Below are 19,924 nucleotides of genomic sequence, written 5' to 3' on the forward strand. Positions count from 1 at the left end.
GTCTTAAGTACTAAAATATCATTTGATCGGTTTGAGAAAAAAAAAAATCTTACTTGAACATTGTGTTTTCTACTTGCATTGATAGATGATTAATTTGATTTTTGACGTGTGATATTGATTTATATAATTTATAAAAACTTTTTATTTTTTCGTGTTAATCAAAATATAACTATTGTCATAATTTTTTTATCATAAAGAATTAAGTACATGATAGTGAAAAATAAAAAAAAATATTTTAGTTTATATATAATTTATAACATGAGTCTTTGTTTTCCTAATATAATTAAATCATAAATATTATTATAATTTTTCTATTAAACATTTTATTGGACTATCAATATTTATATTTCACTATATATATCATAAATTAAATTATAAAATTATAAGGAAAATAGGGATAAAATAAATAAATAAATAAATCTAATTGAGGTCAATTGCTACCTTTTTTTTTTTTTTTTGGAGAAATTCATTTTGCGAGCTGCTTCCATACGTTTGCTTCGAGTTTACTCTGCATATCACCGATGCTGACCTGGTATGGGTTGGCTAAGCCAATGAAATGGATCACCCAATGAAAAAGTGAAGTCGATAATTGAACATTGAAGTCATAATCATTATCAAGTAACATCTACCAGGCTTTCATTGGAATGAAACAGTGGATGAAAAAAAGATATAGTAGAACAAAGGCAGGCTCCTCAGCACATATTGACTTGGGCCAATGGGGATGCCAGTCAATCATTTACCAACTAGTACAACAACTCTTCAACAACTGAACAATAAACATTTCATATTTATATTTTGTAGAACTTGGCTTCATTCTAGAAAGACAAAAATTAAACAAGTTGAGTACAACTCAAGTGATTTTATAATCGTAACGTTTCTTAAACATGGCCAGTTAATGTCTGCAAGCTCTCCTCCTCCTCTCCTCTTCCTGTCTTTCTCACACACAGAGACCTCAGACTTACGTTTGTATAACTCTTAACAACTATCAAATTTTGTCACTTTCCTCCAAGAAATGAGTGAGAGAACTTTTGTAGTGATATTCTTCTTCTGGGCTGTCCTCACAATCGTCACCCCTACGCTTATTCTTCTGTCAGAGTCTTCAAAACCTGAATTGTATTCCAATGGTAAGTAGATAAGGAACAACTATCCACTTGCTTTCTTTCAGTTTGGATTATATAGTTTGTGAGACTCATAAAATGTTTGGATATGTTCTTTTGCTTCAAATATTACAGTTGATAAAAGCAGAGCACTGTTGAATGCCAGGAGAATAATGATGGGATATGCAGAGAAGCAACCGAGAATAAAACTTATACCTTCAGCACCAATGGAGGCACCGGCACCAGCTGCAGTACCAGAACTGGTTTTGGGGACTAGATGGTCTACTTTGAAAAGAATTTTTAAGAAGAAATGAGACTTGTGATTGCTCAAAGGTACATAATATTTGGGGCTGCATATCTCAGCTATGCAGTTTTCCTTTTTCAGATTCTGTCGTGATTTAAACGGCCCTTTTGATATAGTCCGGCCGTCAATGGAATTGGAAGACAGAGCTGTAGATGTATATTTATAATTATATATACCAGTGATATATAAAAGACAATCTCATCAGAAAGTTTCTTTTCTTGTAAATGAAGTTATGGAGCTTTGCACCAAACGCACTCACGAATAAGAGAGGCAGATGTCTTTTTTCTCCCTTTAAACGAGTAATTTACATTTGGTTACCGACAGCTTCTCTACAGAACAGAACAGACTTGCCTTGAAAATTTTGATAACAGGGAAGATCTAGTCAATGTTTGTACAGCTTCTTATACAAAAGCTGGTTTTTTCCTGATGTTATTGTTCTAATTAGATGGAAGAATGCCGAATGCCTCAATTGACAGGCTCTCCCTCCACTCCCTTTCTTTTTATCCATTTTAGTTGACATCAAAATTAACTGGTAGCTGGAATTTCAGTATGTTTCCAGGGGATTGCACATCTAGCCTGGAAAACATTTGTTTGAACCAGCAGTGGTATCTGGTATATCTATTGAGCCATAAATGAAAAGAGAGAGAGAGTGCTAAAATCAGATAAAAATTGTGAGCACGAAAATGCAAGAGCTGATCATCACCAGAACACTTCTGCAGTTTTATTCATCAGAAGTTGACAGTTAATATAACTCAGAATTTACTTAAAACTGATCACTGCCATAGATATAAAACCAGAGGAATTTAGCATAGCGGCATCAATTCACAAAAGGTTATACTGACAGAGAACTTGATAATTAGAAGCATAAACACTCATTTGCAGTAAACATCCACTTGCAACCATAGAGTTATTTCGCCGACAAGTACTGAAGTAGTAGGTTTAAATTCCTCAAACGAACAAATCAAGTAATTCATCAACAGTGCTGTATTTGACATCTGGATATAGCTCAGAAGCCTCAACACCCCATGATGGGTCAATCTCAAAGTTTGTCTGATCTCCCTTAATGAAGACAGAGTGATTGATTGCCAGACCAACATTAAATGGAATTGGGGCAGCTGCAAGAATGGATGAAAAGCCGAACATAAATTCACCAACTGCAAGGAATCTTTGCCATAAAACTAATAAAAAAAAGTATCATGTATATGTCAAAGTACCTTGGATGTCCTTGAGAAGCTGCTCTTCTGGAACATAGGTTTTCTCGAGGATCTTGCCCAACTTCTTCTCCCACAGAGCAACAAGCTCATTGAAAGTGTAAACATTATTAGGAGGCTTAATGAGGAGGGTCTTGTTCAAGGTTCTTGGATCATCTACAGCTTTTATGGTGTAGGTTGCAATGTCATCTTCCTTGTTAAAAACGGCTGTACAACAAATATTATAACCAAACTGTGAGAGATGTGGACACAATGTATCATCTGTAATGAATAATTTTCAGCAGGTATACCTTTGACATTGCCATCTCCTTGGATAGTGACTTTATTACTTCCTGGCTGGAGCAATATGCGGATGATCAAGGAAGCAAAGAAGTTGGAGGGCACATAAGTATAGGGGATCCCTGCAGCTTCAATGTCACGGCGAATTTGAGCCTTTGTCTCAAATGCAGATTTTGCTGGCTCAACAGCATGAACATGATCCACATCATTCCCGAACTCTGAAGGGAAGAACCTCTGAAAAATTCAAAGGCTACTATATTAAATTCCATTTCCTAGTAAGAATCATGCAGAATCAAAAGCATCAGAACTTAAGTTTTGCATATATAAAATCATTATTCGTTTTTAATAGATAAAGACACCCCACCGGACCACCAAACCACCAAACTTCACTGCTTGTAGATGGGCCTTCTTAGCATGGATTACGCTTGCTTACAGGGTCAGGAACTTCTTCTGACTTGTTCTTGAGGCTTATTGATAAAAAGGGCCAGACTGGGTCAAGAGGTTGGATTGATGGATTCTAAGGTAAAATCTTGAAATTTTAGGCCAATTTAATAAAAAGGGCCTATTTGCCAATCGATAGGCCCACTTATCATTTAATTAATTAGTGCTTCCAATGTAATTATATCATTCAGAACTGAAATCGGAAAATGGTTAGCTAATCAATGACTAAACAGGAACACAGCGAGGATGAGAGAGAGAGAGAGAGAGAGAGAACAACCTTAATATTACCAGCTTCATTAATGGCGGCAATAATCTTGGTCTGATCAGCAACTTGCAGGGCACCAACTGTGGATATCACCACATCCACCTGCTTAATTGCCTTCACCAAACTCTGATGGTCGTAAAGATCTCCCTGAGTGCATGCCCAGTAATACATATATTAATTAAAATGAAGCATATCACACAATAAAAGCAGAGAAATTATGCCCTTACAGGAAGTATGGTGACCCCCAAGTTCTTGAAATTCTCGATAATCTTTCCCTTAACTGGATCAGAAACTGTGCTCTCCCTAGCCAAAGCGAAGGTTGGATGACCGGCCCTCGCACTTGCTTCCACCACGAACTTTCCGAAGTAACCAGTCCCCCCAACGATCAAGATCTTGCTTTTGTCAGCCATTCAAGCCAAGTTTGCTTTTGGAAACCACCACAGAATCTTCGAGACAACAACGGTATAGAAGAGTGAAGAGCCGTAAGCCTTCTTTAGGATCCATCAACTATTTATAGACCTGTGAAATTACTAAAATACATTATTTTTTTCTTTTAATTATAATTTGTGGGTAAAATGACAAAATCATGAATTAAGATAAGAGATTTCTTAAAAAAAAAAAAAAAAACCTAATAAAAATATCTTAGTCTCTAATTGCAGAGCGTCTGTTGAGCAGTCCATTTTTATTTTCTGTAGTGATAAATACTGAATTTTCTGATATGAAACAAGAAAAGGTAACCGCAAAAAAGATATCCAATTTTCCGAATTTTCTTATATGAAATATTTTTAGGGCTCTTACGTATGCTAGTACCTCCGTCCTCATTACGGTGGTTATTAGTGTTCACACACTCTACTCTCAATGTGAAATTCCGAATAACTAATCTTTAAGCATGCTCATTACGGACCTCAATCATGACGTTACACATTGGTAACTCAGTTGCTCACCCCTAACAAAATTTGTTTTTTTTTTTGTCTTAAGATAGAACACATGCACTTAGTGTTCAGGAGCAGAACTTGACATCTTTGTAAAATCATGACAATTTACCAAGACTCCTCATCCCATATAAGTACTACACATACTCCACACTCGATGTGAGATTCCAAAAGATCCTTAATGGATATTTTAGTGAGGAACATTCTAAATAAGCAGGCTATTAAATGAAAAGTGCAGTGTATTACTAATAATAGTTATTCATACGAACAATAAGAATTCTTTCACCACATTCCCACAAATGCCAATTGATAAATACCAAATTTCCTATCATGAAAGGCCTACAAAAAGAGAAAGGAGAACCAAAAGAGTAATCTGCGTGGAGTCTCATTGGGACACTCTAATGTTTAAGTTAGTTCTAGCTTAAGTTAGATCCCTTGTATAATGGGTCAAAGTTGGCTACATTTGATAGACTATCGTGATAAGTTATCCGTAAGCTGTAGTATGGTTACCTGCCATTAACAAGATGAGCATGGTTTGACATTATCTCTTTTATTGGATATATACGTTGGGAGGAATGACTATTATTGAGCATTATATCTCTATTAAGCATTAAATGCAAGTTTTCTTTTTCAAATCGAACAGTGTCAAATCAATTCAGTATTTTGTCAATCATCCTCTATTTAACTTGACATACTTGATTAGTACTTACTCAACTTTACCACCATAATTATAAGTCATTCTATCTAATTTCTTTATATTATTTTTACATTCTCGTGAATTTTTTGATCGATTGACCTCTTTAACCATTCAATAGAGATAGTTTTAACTTGTCAATTTGTACATATTATTTTCTAATTGACTATCCAATTTTATCCTTAATCAACAAGCAAGTCAGAAACATATTTAAATTTCATGAGAAGAATGGATTAATTAGGTAAAGAGTACATCTCCACCATGCTTTAAGGAAGTGCCCTCACACTCATAATGCTTAAGTTGTTGAAAAAGTAAGCATTTGCTACTCTAGAACCTTGCTCCTTAGTGAACATGGACTGAATTGGGGAGAAGGTTAGTGTTCTTGTGTAGTGTGGTGGTTAGGCCAAGCATATATCTTCAACTACAACAAAAACATCTCTTTACATGGTGGTTGTGTTGTCCACTTCTTGTGGTTTTCAGTTTGCAGTTTATTTCTTGTGGTTTTCAGTTTGTAGTTTATTTTTCTCCCTTTTTATTGAATTAATGAAAATAAAGTTTTTTATTAATTAAAAATTATTAATTAATAGATTTTAATTTAATAATATTAAAATCATCTTAATATTGTAAAATCTCGAGTTAAAATTTTAATAAAGTCATTTATATAAAAAAAATTATAAAAATAATTATTGTCAAGTAGAAAAAAGCTTCCCCTTTCTTGAGGCTTCTCTTTTTAATAGGATTGAATGTGTATATTTTTGGAAAATTTTTATTTAGATTCAATTTATTATGAATTCAAAAATATAAATATGTTAAATTCATATATTTAATAAATGAGTCTCACTATATATTTTATATTTTAAGTTCATAATAAAAAAATTCTATATTTTATTTTGATGATGTAATAATGAGATTAAGATCTTCTGAAACAGTGAAAAATAATTGGTAACCAACTGCCAATGGCAAATTTATAAGAGGAAAATTAACTTCAACTATAAGGATAGAAAAAAGAAGGGAAAATTATAGTTGGAAGCGGGTAGTGGCAGACAAAAGTAGAAATCTGGCATGTGCTTGCATTATTCATTTTGGAGAAGTGTGGGTTATAATTAAGGATAACACACCATTATTATAGAGTAAAGCTAAAGCAAACATATATATATAAAATAAAATTTACTTGTTTAAATGAAGGGAGGAAAAAAAAAAAGAAACTTTTCTTCACTGGACATGAAGAAAATTCTTGGATGAAAGATCCTCCTTAATTGATCCCTAGTGGACTGAGGCCACGTTTAGCCCATTTTTTAGATATTATTCATCAAATCTGCCTTAATGGTATATATATGTGTGTGAACTTTTTAATTATATCTTTTATGTTTAATTTTATCAATTTATCAAATTATAAAGATTAATTATAAATGTATTCGGTAATTAATTAATATAAAAATATATATATATATATATTTTTTGATTTTAACATTGACGGTGTTGTGAATCTCTTTTAATCAGGTTAAATATCTTATCAGCGTATGACAAAAAGAGTGAGACAGAGTGAGGTCGATGGCTTATTAGCCAATCACTCTAATACCCAAGTTAAAGTTTGATTGGAAGATATTGTTTAAGAGCGTAAATAAGTTTCAGTAGAAAATTAAATGGAGTAAATTTACCTGATTAATGTCTGATTTTGATATTTATAGACTAAAAGTTAGAGAGTTGTTATGATTAACTCTAATAATCTCGACATACTTGTTTGTTGTCCCAAAATTCTCACCTACAAATATACCTCCATTGTTCACTTGTTCTATCAAAGCTCGGTTAGGTGTTGCTTGGACACGTGGACGAGTGTTCAGTTTAGTCCTACTATAGATTAGATGTCTTCATTATGCTTATGCCCAGTTTGAATCTAGTTGAACCATCTGATGCTTAGACTAGTCAATCTGAATCATCTGATGCTCGGACTGATCACTCGTCATGACTTTTTTTCTGTTGACCTCTTGAATAGATACTTCACTCTTTAATTATTACTTTAGCTATTTGATCGAGTGCTGGCTCTTTGACAAAGTGTTAGCTCTTTGACAAAGTGTTAACTCTTTGATCGAGTGCTGGCTCTTTGACAAAGTGTTAGCTCTTTGACTTGATTTTGGACTGGTTATATTATTAGATATTTATATATATAACCCTATAATTTTTTAAAATAATATTTAATTATAACTATGCGAGTTTCATAATTTTAAAATATATATAAAAGCACTTTTAAATTCAATTTTAACTATTGAATAAATTTATAATTAATTTTTGAAGTCAAGAAAAATTTATTAAAATTAAAAGAATTACACATAATTATAAACACTTAAAAAAGTTAGTTATTAATTTGGTGTATTTTTGAATAATAAAATGTCATATATCTTACATTATCATAAAATGATAATGAAATTATTTAATGATGTAAAAAAAGTTTAGATTTTAATCTTAATAAGGAAATTGTCACTTATCAATGATGCCCCTTATATTATATGGATGTAAAATTTTATAAGAATTTAATTTAATTAATTTTCATATTTGGAATGAAATAATTTAATTATTTTTAATTTAAAAAATTTTTTATTTTTAAAAAATAAAATTCATACATAATTATATAAAAATTCTTTTGAATTCTTTTTATAAATAATTTATTCTAAATGAAATATTAAATAAGACTTGAGGGTAATTATTATTCACGTTGATTTAATTTTGTAAATATTTTTATAAAAATTATTAAATTTTAATTTTTTTATTAAATTTATTTAATTTTTATTTAATTTTATAAAAGTCACTATAATTAAATATTTTTAAATTAATATATTAATTTATTAATTATTTTATAAATAAAATTATTTTATATTATTAATTTATTAAAAAAAATAATGCATAAAATGTTTTCAAATATCCATAACCATCAAATCATTTTCCTTTCTTCAATAATTTTATTTATAAAATAGTTGATAATTTATAAATTAACTTAAAAATTTTTAATTTTTAATAACAATGAATTTTATAAAATTAAATTACTGAACCATGAAGTCCATCGATGGAGACATTCACAATTTGCCCAAATCACCAGCAGTACTAGAACAAAACAAAACTGATACAAGAAAATCTACTCATTACACACATTCATTTTACAGCTTACACCATCTTAATGTACCACTGTTGGTAGTGTAGCTTAAATTCTAAATCTATACATTCATATATATAGCAAGCAGAGCTAACGTTAAGCACTAATTGCAGTATTGTTTGTTTTCGAGTTTGGCAATGTGAAACTGCGCAGTGTAGGTGTTGGAAGAGCGTTCCAACACAGGAGGTTCGTTTAGAAATTCCCAGTTGCTCCTACTACACCTACACCACATAGGCGATATGATGTTACTATTCTATTTTAGGCTCCAAGGGTTTGTAAATACTAGCTTACCAGCCATTTTTCTTTATGAGTTCCTCCAAGCTTTTTCCAGTTTCCACGTCCATGAGACTCCCCATTGTGTTGGCCTCGGGTAGAAGCTTGATCTCTCAAGCTTCGTTCCACAGTCGTCATCATATTTAGTATTCCTGGAATCAAACAGACTTCAATATTGTGAAAAATGTTGCAGAATTAAACCTGAATTGCTCTGAGATGTTCCTCCTCTATTTTCTTCTTTAATTTCCAGTAAGCATCAATCTCTCCCTTGGTGAATGGCCAATTCTTCCTGTATTTTACTGCCGACCCAGTTTCGCTTATTAGAAATCACCAACTACAAGACAATTAAAATGGAAAAGCTAGATGATTTACGTGATTTAGGATCTGGGACAGGAGAGTCCCAACCAACCATTAAAGACCCCATATGGCTTAAAATCTCTCATTTGCTTGACCCAAAGTGGCGTTGCAATTAATGTGGGAGCTATGTTTTTATGCCATTGCTGATTGTTATGTTGGCTAGGCTTTATCTTTTTTCTTGCTCTTATCCTCCAGCTATGCCAATATTTGTTTGAGTACAGACAATGGGACTTTTTTAGGGGGAGTTTGCTCTAAAGATGGGTCCATGTTAGCGATAAGCTCACCAACTTTTGTCCCTGAATGTACAGATAGCCCACAGATTTTTGGGCAATGGCTTGCCCAATTCAGGAAGATTTTTAATGTGTCTGTGCGTTAGGGATCTTCTATATATATATATATATATATATATATATATATATATATATAAAAGACCTGCTTTCAAAATGACTCATCATTGTATGCTACCTATATTAATAGAAAGGTTTAAAAAATTACAATGTGGCAAGTTTCTCTTTTTATTTTTATGTAAAAATTATCTTATCATGTTAAATATTAATTTTTTATTTTAATATTTTTAAACTTAATTACTAAAATTTCATCTTGTAAAAAAATAATAATTACTTTTTTATTATATTTTTTAAGAATTTTAAAATTCTTAATATCATAATTTTAAACATTATAAAATTATGTTGATCATATTTATTATATATTTTTAAAAAATAATATTTTTCAAATAAATTTTTAATTATATTTTAAAAATATTAATTATTTTTTAAATTATATTAATATAAATATTTAAATAATTATTTGCAATAAAATTATTCATAAAATTCAAACATATATTTTATAAACATTCCTTATATTTAAAGTCTAAGATTTTTAATAATGATACTTTAAAAATTATCATAAGATATTTGTGTTTTTTCTATTTTATTTATTATTTAACTGTTATAGTTTAGCTAATTTAAAAAATAATAAAAAATAGTTCATATGGTAGGTGGATACCTACTCAATTTTATTCAAATAATTTTTAATTAAATATATAATGTATTTAAATTAAAAAATAATATTTATATTAAATTTTAATTTAATATTTTAAATAGAAAAATTCATAATTTGATCCCTAAATTTTATCTTATATCACATTTTAGTATCTGAATTTTAAAAAATTAATTATTTAGTCTTTCAATTTTATATTATATTATACTTTAATTCTTGAATTATGAGAAATAAATTATTTAGTCTATTTAGTTTTAATATATACAACAATTTAGTTCTTGTAACTTGTAATTTTAATATTCATAATGATTTCATTCATTGACAGAATTATTAAATTATTCTATACATTAAAATTACAGAGACTAAAATATGATAGAGTGTAAAATCCAAAAACTAAATAATTAATTTCTAAAAATTTAAGAACTAAAGTGTAATATGATAACCAACTCAAAGATTAAATAATTAAGTTTTTAAAATTTAAGAACTCAAATATAATATAAAACAAAATTTAGGGATCAAATTATAAATTTTCCTTTTATTTAATTCACTACTCAAACTCTATTAATTAATAGGGTTTTTAAACATAGAATAACCATGAATACCTATTTTTTTATTAACCATTAATAAATGGAGAAGAAATGTTAGAATTAAAATTAAAATTAAATTTGACAACAGCATTATCCTTATCAAGCATGGAGACAACGATCAAGCTATCTATTTCCAATAAACCCTTTTTTTATAACCACTAGGACTGCGCATGGTTCTCGAGATTTCGTATCAAACTAAAAAATCATATCGAACTGATAGAAATTGTATCGATTTGAAATTGTTTTGATATTTTGATTCGGTTCTGATTTTTCATTCTGAACTGAATTAGAATTGTATCGAAACCAAATTAAAATTGTATCAAATCAAAACCAAACTAAAAATCGAATTTATATATATATGTTTTTATATTTTTTTTAGATTAATTATATATTTTCAATATATATATGAACTAAATTGTGGAAACTCAATATTTTATTTATTTATTTATTTATTTTAATTAGCTAATAATATTTTAATATATTTATAAAAAAAAATATTTTATTGGATGACTTATTTATTTATTTATTTATTATTTTTGAAATTAAATATATATTTATAATCTGAACAACTCAGTTCAATAACAATTTTTATCCCATTTTATACCTAATAAAACTCTTGAAATATATATAACCTAACCATCTCTTTCTACTAAATTGTGCTCTCAAAAACTCATTTATTACATTTTTTTTTGCCAAATACTCTCAAATAAGTATTTTTCGTCATTTTTTTATTTATTGTTATATATGTATATATATACATAAAAATTTATGATTTATAATATGATGTGCGCAGAGAATTCCTAAATTCTTACTTTTCTATTCACCACCTTGGATTTTGCTTTCAAGGTAAAAATTTCTTTCTTTATTCAATAATATGTGAATTTAATTTTTATTTTCTTTTCTTGAATTGTTACGATTACTCTAGAAATTCATTTTTTTTTCTTTATATATATATATATATATGATTGTTGGCATCAACGTTTCGCGCGATTAGTTTCCTCATCCACATATATATATATATATATATATATATATATATATATATATAAGATTCTTTGACGTCAACTTCACACGATCTAGGATTTGTTTCACACACACACATATATATATATATATATTAAAGTTATTATTATTATATTATTTTATTATTAATTGATATTTTTCTTTTATATTTTGGGTATGTAGGAGATTCGAATATTTAATATGTCAATTGAAATTGTCTTTCTTCCATTAAAAATAACTATTATCTTGGAAGTTTTAGGTGAGTAGTAATTATAGTACATGACACCATTTTAATTCCTTTTAAAATTTCTTAGCATTGAATTGTTATGAAATGAAATTTTAAATTAATATTTTAACAATTATTTTACATGTGGCTTTCTAGAGTTTTATTTTATTATTGAATTTTAATCTAATTTTGATTAAATAATTTATTTTTTTAATTATCTATGCATTTGAGCCATTAGGATTCTGGGAACGGGTATATAATGTCTTTTATATTAATTGATATCTAATTGTGAAATTTACAGATGTATTACGCAAAATTGATTTGAGATTGATTTGATCTTATTGACTCTCTGAAATTATTGAAATAAACTGTTGAAATTGCATTGTCAGTTATTGTTCATTATCTAAAATTTTTGGGTTGATTTTGATTGATTTATGAAAATTAATTTTCTGTTTTGAATTGGTACCTATGCCTAGTATCTGTATCTGCTATCTGGCCTGCCATATTAGATTGCATTGTTGAGTCATGCATCATTGCAATTTATGATTTGCATTAGTATCATATGCATTGATATCTATGAATGAGGAGGAATGCATCTAATATTTGGTAGCGTGCTTACCATTTGACATTTGGTGATGTGGGATATCATCATACTGGTGTATTGTACCATAAAATTTATTTGAATGATTTTTATCTATTCTATGTAATTATTTTACTAATGATTTTGATAGCATAAGTATGATTTTATTGGGTAGAAAATTTATTGCAAAATTAATTAAGCGTCTGCCTGTTCTTATTCCTGTTTCATTGTGTGCTGTAATTATCATTCACTTAGCATTAACTCAAACCATATTTCTCTGTCTATTATCTGTTTCACATTATTAGATTTTCGCTCCTGGTCCAAGCGTTGGATTAGTTTCTGGAGAGACACAATTTCTAGTATTGTTTCCATGGTATACCCGAATTCCTGCTACGTTTGGTTTAACTTGTTGAACAGTTTCAATTTTACATGAATTTCATACAGACTCAAAAGTTTATCTAGGGGATTTTATTATTTGTTTAGTATTTAGTTGTTTGGAGTTTGTATGGGCTTTCACTTTTATTTTCTTTATCTCTATAAAGAGCCTTTTTTTTGTTATTTTAATTTGTGATACTCTCATAATGCTTGCATAGATTTAAAAAAAAAACTATAATTCATGCGCTATTCATGACTTGAGTTTTTGGGTCGTGACATAAATATAACCTAATATTATATTTCATTTTTCAATATTTTTTAATAATTTTAATAATTTTTAATTGTAAATATATTATTATTCTATATATATATAGATATTAATTCATAGTTAAATATTACATAATTAATAAATAATTAAAATGTATATTATATAATATACTTATTCAATTCTATTATATAATATATTTAATACTAAATTATCCATACACCTTATAGTTAAAAATCATATAATTTAGAAATAGTTATAAGATATATATTATATGATATATTATGTATTAGTAATCCAGTTTAAAACTTAAATACTAACTAACTAAGACTTTTTAAGATAGTAATTGCACAAAAATGTTTTAAGAATTGAGAATTAAACCGAAACTGTACTGAAATTGAAGAATAAAAAATCGTACAAAATTAAAATCGAAACCATAGAAAAGCCAAACCAGAACCACACACTAGCCACAACGCCACAACAATACATTTATAGTAACATCAATCGAGCAAGAAGACGATTATCAATTCACGCATGTGAATATTACTAAACAGGAAGACTATTCAGAGCCACATTGCTACATACGCATCAAGACCTTGGCAAATCAATATTACCAAACAACATCCCAATAACAAATCAAGCAATAAAATTTGTCAATTCCGTCAGAACATACAACACCACTTCTTGACATATCATGTTGTTCAGATGTGCCTTCCACCAAGTCTATGCTGGTTAGACGGCTTTCATTTTTCCTCAATTCAGGAAATACCCCATGAGAGCCAAACCCCACCTCTTCCCGTATGATTCTCCTGAAGACAACGTACCCCTTCGAACATTATCTCTTATTTCATGCTTTGCGAATCGTCGTCATCGTTCCTAACAAAAACCTTTTTCATTCAGAAGATGTGCCCTTCTCATAAACAATGCTTTAACAGAATAAACAATGGCGGAACGATAATGAAGACAATGTGGTTTTAATAAGGCAAATAGCAATGATAAGAATGTATTCGTAACGTTGTATTAAATAAATTCTTATGAGGTTAGGGGTAATTATAGGGTAGTTAATCGGGAGAAACTGGAACTATGGATGGCAACGGGTAGGGTAGCCGCGAAAATTATCCTATTCGAATTCGAACTTGATTAATATTATTAAAATTCAAATCCGTTCCAAACTCAATTAAAATTTTTTCTCAACTACCCGAACTCGTCCCAAATTCAATTATTATTATCTAAAAAAACTCGATCCAGTTTAATTTTATATATTTTAATTAATATTTTGCATAAAAAATTATTTTGATTAATAATTTATATTTTAAAAATTTAATAATTTCATAAAATATTTTAAATTCCATTTTATATAAAATAAAATATATAAAAATTTATAAATATTATTATAAAAATATATTTTTTATATTTAATTAAGTATTTATAAAAATGGATTCGGATAACGGATACTCAATATGTAAAATCCGAATTCGACTCGAACCCATTAGGAATATTATTTTCAAATCAGAATTCATTCCAAATTCAATTATATAATACCTAAACTCGTCCTAATATGGTTCGGTCTCAAAAACTTGACCTGTTGCCGTCCCTAAATGGGACAGGAATGCAGTCACGCACTTGGTTGACCATGGGCCGTAGTTTTCACTATGGGCTTGGGTCTAGCCTGTCTTATTCATATTTCACATGTAACTGGTCGTTTTTTGTATACAGAGAGCATGGCTCGTGTCCTGTCTGATAATTTTCACTCGTATTCTTCTCCAATTTTAATGACAATTATAATAATTATTATAATCATATATATATATATATATATATATATATATATAATGAAATATTATTAAAAAATAAATTAAATAAGTAAATTCAATGAAATTTAATATTTTAAAATTATAAAAAAATTACATTATTATTAATGCTAAATCTCTATATAAATAACACAAAATCATTTATTAATTTATCACAAGTAAAATTATTTTTAAAGTAACAGAAGATTTTTGAAAGTTTAAAAACTTATATTTCGTGTTTGAAAAGGTATGAGATTTTCAAAGTAAAAATTTTGGAAATTGAAAGTTAATTTTCTCTTCTTTTCAAATAATTAAAAATTATGAAGTTTAAAAAAATTATTTTATCTGATAATTATTAAAATAATTAATATTATCCAATAAATCATTAATTGTCTGGTCCCTTAATTCCATCTTAATCATAAAGAATGACCCTCAGTTAGTTAACATAATCAACAACTAGTAAACAGAATCATAAGAAGATTTAGTGGGCTCCACCCCAATCAATGAAGACAGAAGAGAAAATGTTCACAAAGGAAACGACATGTCGAGCAAAAGCTCTGAAACCATCAACTAGAAACCAGTAGAAAAGTTTGCTTTCTCTATACTTTGTTCATCAGTCTAATGCATTAGCCCTACCCACTACCGACCAATTAACAAAATCTCAAAGGCTAGGCTGCATGCTACGCTTACTTTCTCATTGTATAAAGCATGCGTGGCTGTCAATATTATGGCCAATCTTCACGAGCAATCGATTGCACCTCAAAATTAGACCTTTATGACTACTAAAAAATGATTGGACCCATCCGTCTGTGTCGTATAATTATGTACCACCTATTGTTTACTTGCATAACAGATATTGGATCCCACCAAACGCAATCCATATTTTAATTATACCCATATACGTTCATGTTAAAATCAAGCATTATTTGATAGGTAGGGAATGGAATAGTTCGTCATAAGTTAGACCCAGCTAAGGACTGGTTCAATTCGTGAATCAGATTGGGATCGATCTGGATTAACGTTTCAAGCTTTAAGAGTCTATTCAAAGTCCTTTTTCCCTGAACCTAGTTTGAAATCGACTAGTTCAAATTGATGATTTTAAACCAAAATTGGTTTGATTCAAAATCTTGTTTCCTTTCTTTCTTTTTTTTTCAATTTATATTGAATTTACATTTAAATTTTTTAAAATTTTTATTTAATTTGATATATCTATATAAAATTAAAAATATTGTAAAATTGTTTCGAAGAATTGAAACCGTTTTAAACTGAGAAACCGATTGAATCGGCGGTATCAAAACCAGCCCATAGGCAGGTCTAATACAAGTGATCAAATTACGCATATAGTTGTGCAGTGTCTTTAAAATGTGGTATCGAATTCATCAATCAATCGGCAAAGCTTTGGATGATCATTCTCATCCATGAAGAATATGACAATGCCATTGTCTGCCTGTCCTTGTCCGCTTTAAAATTATACCCATTTTGCAAAGCATCCAACTATATATACCAGCTTGATGCAACCATGCATGTGTGATTTATAATTTTATATAGCCCACTGCCTCTCTAGAGCTCCTTTCCATGTTTTATAATTAGAGAATCTAAGGTCTTTGGAAGGGCATGCACCTAAATTTGTTGGTTCCATCTTTTTGGGATTATTATAAGGTTGGAAGTATCACACTGTTTTATATAATATATTGCATAAGCAAGTAGTTGCATTACTATAATGCTCTTGGTAGCTCCCCTATCTTTCAACTTCCAAGTTCCAATTGAAAACTTTTTTGATGAGTTCTCTAGCTAATTTTAGCAATTACTATAAATCTTTTCTTAGTTGTGTGAGATTCCTTCCCATGACAATTAATCTTATTTTGTTTATTTATTTTATATTTTTTGTTTTAATCGGAGAGGGGATCGAATCGTCGACGTGACTCTGATTCATTATACCCTTACCACTAAACCAAAGCCAAACGGGCTATTTATTTTATAATCAATGTTGTGGTGATACATATATAGTATAAAGCCCACTTGGATTTATCATTGCATTAATTGGATGACTTAAATAAGTTAGTTGATCAGCAATAATTTCACAAACTGATGACATTCAGAAGAAAAAGCCAAACCAACCCTTATACTTTTTAGTTAAAGACTGGATAAACTTTTTAATTAAGATAAAATATACCTATTTTTTATTTAAAAAAAAATAAGATAACATATTTTAAAATGTTTATTAATAAAATATTAATTTTATATTTTTAAGCATTAAAAATTTATTTATTATTTTTAATTAAAAACAAAAAATAATAATTAAAACCCAAAATCCCATCCCAAAGCCTAGATATTAGTGCTATCCTAAAACCTAAATCTTCATTTAGCAAATTCTTCTTCTTCTTCCTCCCAAGGAATCCTCCCCTATCGACATATCTCTTTTTCATTCACTCTCTCCGACAAAGACCCAAGAACCCTTCCCAGATTCAAACACTTTGCTTGCTCATATGTTTTGCAGGCTGCATATGAAAATGGCCCTTGATTCAGCCCCATCAGCTCCACAGTCATAGATGAGACTGTATTGTTGGGATTTCCTTTTTTTTTTTTTTTGCTATGATTGTATTGTTGAAATTGTACTATGGTTCTTCCTCTTGCATTATATATACGTTGGGATGCTCCAATTGTATTGCTGATATGATTTTTGTGGTATTGTTGGTCTAGATGTTATGAAATTTTTGAAATTTTGCTTTTTTTTTTTTAACCTGGGGTTGAATGATCTAGAGGTGTTTTATTGTGTTCTTGTGAATTTTTAATTTTTAATTTAATTAACAATAGTAAATAATTGTAAAATTTAAAAATTAAAGAAAATAATATTTTATTATTAAAATATATTATTTTACTAAGGTAGGATCAATTTGATCCTTATTAAAAGTTTGAGGATTAATTTGGACAAAAAGTTTAAGGGCATATTTAAATGAGATTCCTACATAATATATCCATTTGGAGTGATAGTTTAGGATTCGGTTAGTTCATCTGATGTTGACACGTGGTCAGGGTTTGGGAGTGAAAGAGGTGATCGGTAAGTTTTAACTTGGAATATTAGTTTTAGATATGGATCTTTGGGTAAATATTTTGAAGAGGACTTGCGTTGTGACAGAATATGGGTCAGATTAATATGGCGTCCCCTATCGGTGATACTCCCTATTTATAGAGTTAAGGAACTAATATTAACTCGACACGTATAAAGCTTACGTAAGTGGTCTGTCTAAATTATGTATATTCATTTATAAATCAAATTTAATGTCTCTATAATTATGACAATCCTAACGTACTTGAATCAGTGGGTACTATTTAGTAAATTTAGTCGACTTGTTTGCTTACCCGACCTATTTGTGTGGGCAAGCTTGTGTGACAACTAAATAATATTGTTGACCCTTATTCGAATCTAGTTGACTTGGGTACTCCCACGGCCATTTTCCTAATATCAAGTTCTTTCATTTCTTTTTTTTTTTAATTTCTTATCCATGACCTACAAGTATTATTGATTAGGGACTCTCTTATATTTTGGTGTATCATGGAGGATGAGTGACATATGGATTAAGAATGTGTTTCTCATGGTTTATAAGCTTGTCAATCAATTTATAAACTATAAAAATAAATTTATTTATTTATAATATTTTTTAATTTATAATTGAATTTATAAGTTAAAAAGAATAAACTGGAAATCAATTTTTCATCTTGGTGTTTATCCTATACTTATATGTTAATTTAATTAAGTATTTTATCATATTTTTCTCATTTAATTTTTTTTTAATTCCATCAATTATTTTATTTAATATCTTCTTTTAATCATATTAATAATAAATATATTTATAAGCTATTTTTTATTAAATATATAAACTATTTATCAATTATTTATAAGCACTATAATCAAACGCATAACTATTTAAAATTTTAAGTATTTATACACTCTAAATACTTATAAATTAATTATCATAGGCTAAATACATTGTAAATTATATTCTCTAATATCTATCACTTTTTTTCTTATTTAATCAAATAATTACAAAACATATTACTCAATAATTTTAAATTTAAATCCCCACTCTCTTATTAATATATTTTTTTTTTCTCAAAGAAGAGGCTTTTTCCTTCCCTTGAAAGTAAATCTATCTAAAACCTTAATTTCCTTTTATATATCAATAAATAAATAAAATGAGCCCGATGTCCTTGGAATTTTGGCTAATACTCCACCGAAGGTCTTCTCTAGTTACGCCAGTTGGTGGTTGTGGACCCTAAGGTTTAGGTGACACAGCTTCAATGGGATGATAATAATAATTCACCTCTCCTCGGGAAACTATCAATGTTCAAAAGTTGAACCCTCTTTTCAAAATGATATGATTGGCCAAATGCTTAAATTCAATTTGAATTTAAATTTCAAAATTAATTAGCTCATCATATATTTTTTTTAATATATTAAATTATTAAAATTTATTAACTAACTCAAGTACTTATATATAAATTATTAAAAATCATGCATTATTAAATTTTATTAATTAACTCAATTATATAATATAATGATTCTTCTAATTGGATTTCACTTAGAATTTAATGATAGATTTTTTCTAATACGTTTGGATTAAATTGATGATATTAACCAATAATTTCAAACATCGAGTATAAAGAAATTATGACTATCATACCGAATAGCCCTCGTTCTTTAGCTCAGTAACATTAGATGCGTCTCCAAAATTATAAGGTTTTGAAATTAAATTGCAACAAAAATCACTTATAAACAAAAAACATTATTCTCTCTCTAATCTTTACATTCAATCAATTACCACCACATAGAGTAGCTCGAGATATTACGTCCAAATGCCACCCTAATTTCAAGTAGGGGTGTGTCGTTCTAATTCGAAATCTCTCTAAGAGTTGAAATTGAATTGAACTTTTATAATTGTTTATATTTAATTTTTTAATATTTTAATTATGATTTAATATTTTGATTTAAATTTTAATTTTTAAAGTAATTTTATATAATTATTATCATATAAAATTGTATTTAAATTATCATTTAAATAATTAATTGTTGATATATAATATATTATGTAATATATTTTTTA

At 28.5% G+C, this 19,924-nt stretch overlaps 2 protein-coding genes and 1 long non-coding RNA gene across 3 annotated transcripts; 1 reads left to right on the top strand and 2 right to left on the bottom strand.

Annotated features, from left to right (window-relative positions):
- Nucleotides 1-748: 748 nt before the first annotated feature.
- LOC131171957 (uncharacterized) lies at nt 749-1,609 on the top strand. The gene is made up of 2 exons (XM_058132579.1): nt 749-1,124; nt 1,233-1,609. The coding sequence occupies exons 1-2, from the start codon at nt 1,013-1,015 to the stop codon at nt 1,409-1,411; spliced, it is 291 nt and encodes a 96-aa protein (XP_057988562.1). The 5' UTR covers nt 749-1,012; the 3' UTR covers nt 1,412-1,609.
- A 491-nt stretch (nt 1,610-2,100) lies between these two features.
- LOC110638104 (phenylcoumaran benzylic ether reductase Betv6) lies at nt 2,101-4,285 on the bottom strand. The gene is made up of 6 exons (XM_021788543.2): nt 4,226-4,285; nt 3,825-4,116; nt 3,610-3,744; nt 2,903-3,125; nt 2,616-2,819; nt 2,101-2,516 (listed from the first exon to the last, which is right to left on the bottom strand). The coding sequence occupies exons 2-6, from the start codon at nt 4,005-4,007 to the stop codon at nt 2,350-2,352; spliced, it is 912 nt and encodes a 303-aa protein (XP_021644235.2). The 5' UTR covers nt 4,008-4,116; nt 4,226-4,285; the 3' UTR covers nt 2,101-2,349.
- Nucleotides 4,286-8,336: 4,051 nt separating this feature from the next.
- On the bottom strand, nt 8,337-9,325 carry LOC110638114 (uncharacterized). Its single transcript, XR_002491623.2, has 2 exons — nt 8,660-9,325; nt 8,337-8,589 (listed from the first exon to the last, which is right to left on the bottom strand). It is a non-coding gene; the product is annotated as an uncharacterized LOC110638114 (long non-coding RNA).
- Nucleotides 9,326-19,924: the final 10,599 nt, after the last annotated feature.

The sequence above is a fragment of the Hevea brasiliensis genome, chromosome 2 (assembly GCF_030052815.1).
Source record: "Hevea brasiliensis isolate MT/VB/25A 57/8 chromosome 2, ASM3005281v1, whole genome shotgun sequence".
NCBI classification, from domain to species: domain Eukaryota; kingdom Viridiplantae; phylum Streptophyta; class Magnoliopsida; order Malpighiales; family Euphorbiaceae; genus Hevea; species Hevea brasiliensis.

Bases quoted from the DNA above. Each gene is read 5' to 3' on its own strand.
- LOC131171957 (XM_058132579.1), top strand. From the start codon at position 1,013: ATGAGTGAGAGAACTTTTGTAGTGATATTCTTCTTCTGGGCTGTCCTC. The intron at 1,125-1,232 runs GTAAGTAGATAA...CAAATATTACAG, and splicing joins ACCTGAATTGTATTCCAATG to TTGATAAAAGCAGAGCACTG.
- LOC110638104 (XM_021788543.2), bottom strand. From the start codon at position 4,007: ATGGCTGACAAAAGCAAGATCTTGATCGTTGGGGGGACTGGTTACTTC. The intron at 3,126-3,609 runs GTTGTTCTCTCT...TGAATTTTTCAG, and splicing joins ATGAAGCTGGTAATATTAAG to AGGTTCTTCCCTTCAGAGTT. The intron at 2,820-2,902 runs GTATACCTGCTG...TTTGTTGTACAG, and splicing joins AGGAGATGGCAATGTCAAAG to CCGTTTTTAACAAGGAAGAT.